This window comes from Ictalurus punctatus, chromosome 18 (genome assembly GCF_001660625.3).
Source record: "Ictalurus punctatus breed USDA103 chromosome 18, Coco_2.0, whole genome shotgun sequence".
NCBI classification, from domain to species: Eukaryota; Metazoa; Chordata; class Actinopteri; order Siluriformes; family Ictaluridae; genus Ictalurus; species Ictalurus punctatus.
The window spans coordinates 12,594,238-12,605,743 of record NC_030433.2 but is presented as its reverse complement, the minus strand read 5'-3'; the positions used below and the strand labels follow the sequence as shown (position 1 = coordinate 12,605,743).

At 39.2% G+C, this 11,506-nt stretch overlaps 1 protein-coding gene across 1 annotated transcript; it reads right to left on the bottom strand.

Annotated features, from left to right (window-relative positions):
• Positions 1 to 634: 634 nt before the first annotated feature.
• On the bottom strand, positions 635 to 8,448 carry adssl (adenylosuccinate synthase, like). Its single transcript, XM_017493247.3, has 13 exons — positions 7,993 to 8,448; positions 7,435 to 7,537; positions 6,106 to 6,174; positions 5,908 to 5,958; positions 5,706 to 5,772; positions 5,490 to 5,597; positions 5,323 to 5,404; positions 4,939 to 5,065; positions 4,647 to 4,801; positions 4,429 to 4,553; positions 4,218 to 4,315; positions 3,984 to 4,133; positions 635 to 1,711 (listed from the first exon to the last, which is right to left on the bottom strand). The coding sequence occupies exons 1-13, from the start codon at positions 8,215 to 8,217 to the stop codon at positions 1,659 to 1,661; spliced, it is 1,413 nt and encodes a 470-aa protein (XP_017348736.1). The 5' UTR covers positions 8,218 to 8,448; the 3' UTR covers positions 635 to 1,658.
• Positions 8,449 to 11,506: the final 3,058 nt, after the last annotated feature.

The following is an 11,506-nucleotide window of genomic DNA, read 5'->3' as shown; positions in this document are numbered from 1 at the left end:
AAATCTCCTGGCAGATGCTGCATTGACTCTCGACTTGAGAAAACACACTGGAGCAACACCAGCAGATGACATGACACCCCAAATCATCACTGACTGTGGAAACTTCACACTGGACTTCAAGCAACTTGGATTCTTTGCCTCTCCACTCTTCCTCCAGACTCTGGGACCTTGATTTCCAAATGAAATGCAAAATCTACTTTCATCTTCCCCATGATTGTGGTTGTATGTACTGAACCAGACTCAGAGATTAAAGGCTCAGGAAAGCTTTGCAGGTGTTTTAAGTTAATTAGCTGATTAGAGCACTTCTCACGTCGACATTTCTTTATTCTAATATTTTAAGATACTGGATTTTTGATTTCCATGAGCTGTAAGCCATAAAGATTAAAATAAAAAAGGCTTGAAATATTTCACTTTATGTGTAATGAATCTAGAATATGAAAGTTCCACGTGAATTAAATTACAGAAAAAAAACCCAAACAATTTTCCACAAGATTTTTTTGTTTGTTTTTTTTAGATGTACCTGTATGTCAGCTGTGTCTAGCCACTGTAGTTGTGTCCCGTTGGTGAGTGCATAAAACAGGTGGGAAGAAGGGAAGGGAAGAAGAGGGGGAAAATACAAAAAAAAAGTCACAAGTCTGTTTAATTAGAACACTTTATTGTTCCAAAGCAGCAGCCAATAACTTGACACACAATCTACACACTCCAGTGGAAGGCAGCTTTATGCGTGTGTGTGTGTGTGTGGATCTGTCCTTCTCCTGCACTTCTAATATCCACATCTGTTAAAACTGAAGGTGTGCTAGGTGTACATTTACACAGCTGCTTAAAAAAAAAAGCTTGTGTAAATCCATCATTTAATCATACAGCTGTAAAGTAAATTTTTTTTTTTTTTTTTTTTAAAGACAGTCAACACCAGCCACCCAAAACTATTTTAATGTACAAATTAAAATGTTTCAAATCATAGCTCATACAATAAACCCCATACACATGATTACATAAAAAGTTTGGCTACACTTTACAGTAAAATCTTAAAACTCTATTTTCAACACCGATGGAAAAATAGTTGTTTTTGGGGGGTTTTTTTTCATTCTAAAATCAAAATAAAGCCTTACAATTGATAATGGTAATCTGAGCAACATATCCAATGGACTTTAGTTCAGTAGATGAGGACCAAAAAGCTTGAACCTGTAATCAGTATTTATGGAGTAGTACAGAGGAAAGCTAAAGCCAGAGGTTCAAATGGTCTGCAAAATATTTACACAAATCTAATTTTAGTGCAGATCTAAAGTGGGAGTGATTGACCTCTGAACCAATATGCACCAAGTGTCACAATAAGAATGCTGGTCCAGGAATTGAAATTAAAGCCAACATCATACAGTATGCAAGAATAGAACTCTTATTCTAACGTTTCATACACATGAACCCTGAGTCATTCTCTAAATGAAATTGTCTGCAACATTGTGCAATCCCTCATTATTATCTATGGTCCTGAACTGGAGGTATGCTGGTGCTCACTTTAAGTTAGACATTCACAGGGTTCTCAACCCAGGTTCGTCTTTAGCCAAACACGAACCCGATACAAAATTTCTGGTTTTGAAAATGTTATGATGTCCCTGGAAGACATATGCATGTGGTGGATTTCAGGTACTGTCCTGTGCATCTTACAACAGCTTTATCATGCTCTCCCTGGATTTTCCAACCCCAACCCATTTTACTAGAAGAGAGAGAGAGAAAAAAGTATTTTAAAAATGTACCAAACTATAACAAACAAAAACAAAACAATGATGTTGAGAGATACAAAAGGGCTCAAATACAACTTTCAAACACACAGGTACAGTGCCCTCCACTAATATTGGCACCCTTGGTAAATATGAGCAAAGAAGGCTGCGAAAAATTGTCTTTGTTTAACCTGATCTTTTGGTCAAAAGAATTCACAAAATATTCTGCTCTCATTGATATCAAGCAATTATAAACAACACAGGTTTATCAAAAATAAATAAATATGTTAAATATAAGTGTGCAGCAATTGTCAGCACCCCTATGAATTCATTTGAGAAAAATATTTGACATGTATTCCCGTTGATGTATTACATTATTTAGTACACCTGGGTAACTAGGAACAGGAAATTGTTCAACAATGACTTTCTGCTTCACAGGGGTATAAATATGAGGTAACACATAGGCAAAATTCCCTTAGTCATTCATAACAGTGGGTATGACCAAGGAATATAGCTGTGATGTGCGGCAAAAGGTTGTTGAGCTTCACAAAATGGAAAGAGGCTATAAGAAAATAGCGCAAGCATTGAAAATGCCCATTTCCACCATCAGGGCAATAATTAAGAAATTCCAGTCAACTGGAAAATGTTATGAACCTGGAATATAGATGCGTGTCTACATTGTCTCAAGGCACTGTGAAGAGGACGGTTCGAGTGGCCAAAAAATCTCAAAGGATCACAGCTGGAGAATTGCAGAAGTTACTTGCATCTTGGGGTCAGAAACTCTCCAAAACTACAATCTGAAGTCAGCTACATCACCACAAGCTGTTTGGAAGGGTTTCAAGAACAAAGCCTTTACTCTCCTCCAAAACAAACTTGAGTGTCTTCAGTTTGCGAGACACTACTGGAACTTCAAATGGGATCGGGTTCTATGGTCAGATGAAACCAAAATGGAGCTTTTTGGCATTAAACACCAGAGGTGGTTTTGGCACACACAGAGAGGTAGCCACATGGAAAAAGTACCTCATGCCCACAGTTAAATATGGTGGTGGATCTTTAATGTTCTGGGGCTGTTTTTCTGCCAGAGGACCTTGACATTTTGTTAGGACACATGGCATCATGGACTATCGAATATCAACAGATATTAAATGAAACCTTGTCTGCCTCTGCCAGAAAGCTTAAAATTGGCCGTGGTTAGATCCTCCAATAGGACAATGATCCAAAACTTACATCAAAATCAACACAAAATGGTTTACTGACCACAAAATCAAGGTCCTGCCATGGCCATCCCAGTGTCCTGATTTAAAACCCATAGAAAACCTGTAGGGTGAACTGAAGAAGAGAGTCCACCAGTGTGGACCTAGAAATTTGAAGGATCTGGAGAGATTCTGTATGGAGGAAAGGTCTCAGATCCCTTGCTGTGTATTCTCCAACCTCATCAGGCATTATATGTGAAGACTCGGAGCTGTTATCTTGGCAAACGGAGGTACCAGAAAGTACTCACTAAAAGGGTGCCAATATTTGTTGCACACCTATATTTAAAGATTGTTTTTTTGATAAACATGTGCAATTGTTTGATATCCATGAGAGCAGAGTATTTTTGTGAATTTTTTAAATAAAAGATAAAAAGGTTAAACAAAGACAATTTTTCACAGCCTTCTTTGCACACATTTACCAAGTGTGCCAATATTAGTGGAAGGCACTGTACCTAAAACAAATAGTACTGCAAAAAATGTATTGTACACATTTTTTCCTTGTAAAAAAACAGTCAGCCAAATAAGCAAGGTTTTACCACCTGTTTCTATTCTTAGCTAATATCATTCATATTACCTGATGTGGTTTAGGACGCAGTACAACTTCATTATAATTTATAGAAATAAAATAAAAATTAAAAAAAACTTGCAATATTAAGAGGACAGCTGTTTTTTTTTTTTTTTTCAATAATCTAATTCCTCAGCCTCTTCTTGAAATTTTGAAGATGGAAATGCACCAAAAAGCAGGACCTTTGGCATATTATAATGCAGTTCTACGTCGAACTAGATTTATTTGATAATTAGGTTATTGCAGTTATTTCAAAGAAGCATATACAGTTTTCCAGGAAGAGGTTAATTCACTTGCTAGGTAAATTAATCCAGTAAAAAATAAATAAATAAATAAATACAATTGGGTTAAAAAAAATTTTTTTAAGTGCTTTTGCTAAGAGAGAGAGAGAGAGAGAGAGAGAGAGAGATAGATAGATAGATAGAAAGACACAGATATACAGCGTCTTACCTGGCACCTGTAGGAAATCCTCAATAAAGCGAATGTAGGCCTGTGCATGAGGTGGCAAGTCGTCAAAATTGCGAGCTCCCTCTGTGCTGCAACACCACCCGGTTAACGTCTCATAAGTCACCACGACTTTAGTCAGGACATCCATATTAGCTGCAATTGAAAATTATATAGTCATTTTACACAAAGGAAAAGAGGAGAACAACTAAATTACCAAATCTGAGAATTATAACTCACAAGGAAAGCTGTCCAGGGGCTTCCCGTCAACAGTATAAGCCACGCCCACTTTGATCTCAGACAACGTATCAAGAATGTCCAACTTGGTCAGAGCGATACTAAAAAAAAAATTGTATTTTTTTTTTTAAACGAATAAGAACAAACCAAATTACATGAGATTAGTTAAATCTTTGGCAAAAAAGAAACTCCATGTATGTAAAAAGGTACTTACGCAGAGAAGCCATTGACCATGTGGGCATAACGAACTAATACCAGGTCCAGCCACCCACAACGTCGCCGTCTGCCTGTAGTAACTCCAAATTCCCTCCCTCTTGACTGCAGAAGATCGCCAATGTCCTACACAACAACCAAAAGAAAAACCTACGCATCAGGAAATGTACCCTACGTATTTGCTGATGTGTCTGAATCAGCTCATGTTAACACACTCACGTTGTCCTGCTCAGTAGGAAATGCTCCGACACCAACTCGGGTGGTGTAAGCCTTAACTACGCCATAAACACGGCCAATGTGGCACGGGGGAACCCCGAGACCTGTGCACACACCTCCGACAGTGCAATTGGAAGACGTCACAAAAGGATAGGTTCCTGTGGAAGGCAAAAATGACCCATCATATGAATAGACTGATTATACAAAGAATACATCTATTGAAAATTACTTTATAAGTGTTGACAGAAATACGGATTATTCCAATAAAAACACTAAAAAGGAGAACAATCCCTACCAAAATCAATATCCAAGAGCGCTGCATTAGCCCCCTCAACTAGAATCTTCTTGCTTGGTCCAGTAAGAGCTTTATGCATGAAGAACACACCATCTGTGACCAGAGGTCGCAACCTCTCTGCATAACCCTACAATGGGAGAGGATAAGCACAAGGTAGTGTGAAGCAAAGACTGACTGCTTTTTTTTTCCCTCCTCAAAATGGAATTAAACTAATCAAATATTTCCATCTAAGAGTAATAATATATTTTGCACTAATTTTTCAGTAAGAGACACTGACGCAGTCAGAGCCCACAGATTGATACGCAGGCCATACAGCTTATCCAGCCTGCTGTGTTAATTTGCAATAGTGTATGCACATGAGTTTTAGCATTCCATTTTCATTACCTTCAGCTGCTCCAGCTCACTCTCAACATCAATGTTGAGATTGGGGTACATAGTCTGAAAATGGCTAGCCAGGACACGGAATCTGCGGAGAAAGGTTGGTCGTTTAGCAAAAGTGGACTCCATATTATTTGAAATTCACATGTTTTTAAAACATAATAAAAACTCACTTTTCTTCAAAAACTGAGAAGTCAGAGACCAAGTCACACACCCTCAGTCCATTACGTGCCGCCTTGGAGGAATATGCTGGACCGATGCCCTTTTTGGTTGTCCCCAAGCTGCATGGTAAAAAAACAAACAAAAAAAGGGACAAATAAAGAAAAACAGCTGAATAAACATACAAACTTTTCCCTCACAAAGTGAAGACAGAAAAAGAGAAAACCTACTTCTTCCCAACTTGCTGTTGTCTTTGTTGCTCCTGTATCCCATCAACAGCCTGATGGAAGTTAAACACTGAAAAAATGGAGATAAAGTACATAATCTGGCCACAGCTTAATTTCAGTAGTGCTGCCTCAAAGGCATTATCATGAAGTAAGTAGATTTAACTGAAGCAATGCATTATACATATAGTAACAGATGTGATCCTACCAATATGTGCACGATCAGAAATCTTCAGCCTCTCTTCCCAACCCTGTAATCCTGAATTCAAAACACAAAATTAGGTCTATTGTATAAGAGCAACAATAAAAGTAAAGCAAATGTGGATACGGTAAATTATTCAGTCAAACTGGGTCGTGGTAGAAAAACTTCATGACTTTCCTCCCAAACACACACTCCTTAGCTCACCTGGACCTTTCTGAGAATTTTTCTCTGCTTCCTCAAACAGTCCAGGCAGATGAATCACAACTCCATTTCCTGGAAGACAATTAATAACAGGGGATTCTAAGAAAATGACGACCAATACCGTTAAATTAGTAATAATGTGTGAAAGGCATGTCATGCATGACCAGCATTGCCAGACTGGGCTGAAGAAATAACTCATATATTAGATTGATGTTTATATACAGTTGTTTCAGCTTGTTTAGTGATTTTATAGCGTATGCGTAAAAATCAGCTTAAAGCACACCTATTATGGTTTTGAAATGTGCCTAATTTTGTTTTGAAGGTCTCATACAATAGATTGACATGCATCCAACAAACACTTTAATGTGGTATTTAAATTGCAGCATTACCTTTTCCCCCCAGTGTCCAAAACGACTCGTTCAATGATTAGTTCCAAAAAATTAGTCCTAAACTCCTCCATAAAGAGAGAGAATATGCTGCTCTGATTGGTCACATGTCCCCATCTGTTGTGATTGGTCTACCACTGTCAGCGAGCAGCCAATGAAGACCAGAGGTGGGCCTTTTTGTTACAAGGTTAGTACAGGAAGTAAGTCTGGAATTACTTGTTTTAGCTGTTCAGAATCGGTTCCTTCTTTTGAGAGTCAATAACTCCCATTTGTTGTGCACTATGATTTTTGAAACTTTGCAGACTTTTTACATCCACAAACAGCTATTTGAAAAATCATAATAGGTGCACCTTAGGCTAATATTGGAGGGAAATTTTAAGTCCATATTGAGCATGGACAGACATCAGTCAGACACCACAAACCAGAAGTAATTAAAAGGTGGCGAGGAATTACAAGGAAGTGTGATTAAAGTGGGAAAAAAACCCCCAACTAATTAACCAAATAAACAAACAAATGATTATTGCAGACCTGCCATCACATTTTTCTTAGGAACACTGCATTTCAACAGCAGAACACAATAATATGCCAAAAAAAAAGCTATCTTTACTCCTCCCTAATAAAAACAGCAGATGAGCCAATGAACCTATAGCTCCGGAAAGAATGGCTGTTTTGCTCTCCTCAGATTCAGGAGCCATTTATGATTTCAGGAAGGACACGCCGCTAATTGCACTGCGCATGCTCCCAGCTCCCCCGCTGTGCAGACAAGATGGCGACCTTCAGTTCGTTACACAAAATGAACAAGCGGTGCCAGGGTGCCCGACTGGCGCGTGTGACTCAGGTGGAAAGATAATGGCAGAAAATAAGGAGGCTGTGTGTTGTTAGGTTTGGGCAGCAGGGGGCAGAAGATGAACTTAATTCTAAAGGGAGAAGGTCAAACGAAACGCACCGATAAAGGAAACGGACTTTTTGTTGAGGACGCCGCTGGGTAAGAGGTGGAAGTCGTATTCCACACCGTCCACCACCACCGTGTGTCCCGCGTTGTTTCCGCCCTGTGAGACACAATGGATGCAGAGAGTGATGTTGGAGCAGCAGCTGTGAAGGCCGGACATAACTACAAGCGCTAAACTGTTTGGGCCATAATTTTACTCAAGTACAGAAGTAACAAATGTCGCTAATAACTTAAGTCAGTGATGAAGTTTAATATATATATATATATATATATATATATATATATATATATATATATATATATATATACACACACAGACTTAATTAAGCAATATACATTGACAAGGTGTAAAGTTCCTGGGAAATAGTCGGTCGTTGCAAGCTAACAGAGGCCTCCTGCGGAAATAGAAAGTAACTTAGCAACCCAGTGTTAGCTTGGTAACCACAACAGTAGTGCTGCTGCTTGTGATCAAAACAAACTCCTTAAGCAAACACGTCGTTATTATACTTAAACAAAACAACGTGGAAAAGGAAATCATTATATACAGCGCCGTACCTGGCATCTGCAGACAATGTCGGCGTCCATGGCCAACAGGTCGACCACTTTCCCTTTCCCCTCATCTCCCCACTGAGCCCCGAGCACGACGGTCACTTTATTCTGAGGCTCCCGGGGATTCCGCAGAGTTTCCGTCCCTTCATTTTCCCGGGACCGCTTAACCGCTGGCTCGCCGTTCAGGGAAGCCGTTTCTTCTCCATTAGACATCGTGTTATCTGCTGCCATGCCGCTTCTGCGGTGTTGTGCTGTGTGTAAACGCTGGGCGATGAACACCACACACCAAAAAAGATCTTTTCAAAATAGCGGCACAGGGGTCCAAAAATAATCCCAATCACAGGGTTTTATCATCCAAGGAGATACTTCAACTCAAGTGTGTTCTCTAAGCCTTGAAAAAGACGCGTGATATTGAGAGATTAAGGAGAAGTAGTGTAAGCCTTCAGCTACGAAGAGAATATTTGGCTTGAAATTTGTTTTCAGACTCTTAGCGCAAGTTACTTCACAGAACCGGAAGCGGTGGATTTTGGCGCGTAAGTGGGCGTGGTTCATTTTGGCGCTACTTCCAATAGATTTCCAACAAGGCGGCCCTAGGCAAAAATGTAGGAATGGGGTCCTCATTTCAGTGTTTTAATATAGATATTTAATTTTCAGCTTGTTATTTAGCATTAATAGCAACAATCAGGGGTGAACTGGGACCAAAAAGTGGCCCTGGATGTTCTGGCCCAGAGCGGACCACCACAACCGGCCCACAACACGCCCATCATAACACACCGGCTCATTGATGGTTAGACCAATTTTTAACAGCAGTTACTAGCATAACAATATAACACTACAGAAACATAAATGCTATTTAAACATATTTATTTGAAGTAGCACTGAACAGATATCAAGTCATATTTGTAAAATAGGCAAACAGAAGAACAATGTGACAAAAATATAAACGATCACGACAGCAGGTTAGCTAGTCTGGGGGCATCATCTGGGTACAGTGTAGGAGAACTGCACCTCTCCGCTGTATAATTCCACAATCAGGACAGAAACGGAAAAAAAAATTAGACCACTACTACTATGGCTACCACTACTATAATATAATATTAATGTATTTATTTTGTAATATTATGAAATTAACCTCGATATTAGGCTATAGCCTATATTAATAAATAAGTCTATTTCACTGTAACCACTAACCAATGTCACTGTATGGTACAGTAGGACAGCAGCTTATTAAAATATTCTTATTTTTTCTAAATTGTGGTAACATTTAAACATATTTATTTGAAGTAGCATTGAACATGAATCCACATCTGAATGGCCCACTATCACCATGTGACACTAAACTCACATATGATCATGTCTGCAGAGTTCAGAGTTTCATTTGGACAGACACACAGAGAGAATTAACCGTGCTGTTTGTCTCGGCCTCGCTGTTCTTTGGCTTTAATGTTAGAGCCTTGCCTTCACGTCAAAGGCAAAATCTGATAATTAAAGCACTTCACGGGCTCTGATAAAAACTTTTTGCTTTCCTCCCGTTTTCTCCTCAGCACCGCTGCTTCACTTAATTTTTGCTCTGTTTTACACTACACGTGACGGTACCAACGCTCGAACGAATTGGCTCCTCTCTTCCTGAATCATTTCCACAGATACGCTGTAAAATTGTGGAATAGTCCAATGTAGTGGGTATTGGGGGGAGGGGGGCGGGGTTGATACACTCATAAAGGAAGCATTATGATGGCATTTTAGCATATGGATTTTTAGAAAAACAGAAATAATTAGCGAAAAGTAAAAATAAAACTTTCTTAGCCATATGTTTATATAGCGTTTTGGGGGCCCTTGGTACCTCGGGGTCCAAGGCAATTGCCGACCTTTGCCTAATGGTAAAGTCTGCCCCTGTTTTCCGACAGGGTTCAGATAAGGTGATTGAATTTGGATTTTTGAAATTGAAGTACTGGAAAACCTTGAAAAGAGCCACTTTCTATTAGTGGTGCTTAAAAAGTGTTTGAATTATAAAAGTAAGTAAATACGAAATCACTAGATAACTTTAAAGTGTTTATTTTTGATACACGGATACAATCCTTTCACTCAATATTTGACTCCCCGCTGCAGCCCCCCCCGCTATTCACTTACTCACGTTCTCCTCCATTCGCACTTGCTGCTTAAAGTCCCTATTTTGTCAGAAACAGCTCTAGTCTACTTCTCAGACTCCTACTTTCCGTAGAGAGAGAGTGAGTGTGTCCAGTACTGCCCCGCCAGCACAAGGTCCTGCTTCCCCCCGCAGGTGCAACTCTCTGCAGCTACTCTGTTCACTGAGGGGTAAGGAAGAGCAGCTCATTCAGTGAAAGAGGAAGAATAAAACATAAAAAAGATGATGATGATAATAATCCATCCATCCATTTTGTATAATGTTTATCCTACTGGGTCGCGGGGAAACCAGAGCCTATGCAAGGGCTCCCATTTAACCCTCCTATTATGTTGGGAAAAAAATTACATCCATTATGTTATGAGGCAAACTGACTTCCACAGATTAAACACACACAAAAACAGCAAAGAACAGTTTAAAACAGTAAACGTTTTCTTATGGCTTGTCCGAGACAAGCCATAAGGACAAATATTTGCAGATAAGTTCATGACCCTAAATGAGGAAAGTAAAAAAAAAATTAAAAAGAGAGATTAACCAGTATTTCAGACATCCCAAATGTGGAAATGGGTCAAATTGACCCATAACATATTAGGAGGGTTAAGTAGCTTTAATATTTGTAACTTGTAGTGTAGCTAACTACTTTCTAAAAAGGGTAGCCTGGCTGTAGCTTAACTACTTCAAAATATGAGTAACTTGTAGCTTAAAAAGCTACAGATTCAAAGTAGCTTCCCCAACACTGCCATCACAACACTAGCTGCGTTTACATGAACAACAATAATCCACTCTTAATCTGATTAAGACCATACTCTAATTAAGAAACTACCATGTAAACAGCAATTTTTACTTACCTTAATCTAATTAAGGTCATAATCGAAGTAAGCAATAATCTAATTAAGACAGGTGGAGTACTCCTGTTTTAGTCGCATTATGGACGTGTAGTAGTGACATGTAAACACCATAATCACATCATGAACGTCGTGTAGGAGTTTTCACCGCAATTTTGCGACAGGACACGATCACACACGGCAGTTTTACTTTTTACGGCAAACAAGAGAGTTCGGCTATGTCCCAAATCACATACTTTCCTACTACAGGCCTGTAGTGGGGAAAAATACATGTATCTCGGCTACTATATAGACGGTAACTACGCGATTTGGGACACACCCACCGCTTCAAGCAGTTGTCTATTAGCACATAAAGCATGACAAATAATTAACTGCACTTAAAGTGTTCGTAAAAAAATAAAAATAAAAACACCCAAAAATGTATACAGAACCATAACGAAGATGAACTGTATGTTGATACGTGAAATTCTGGAGGCACGTCAGACGGCGTGGCGCGGTGACGTAATGACGCGGGCTGTTAATCTAATTATGTTCT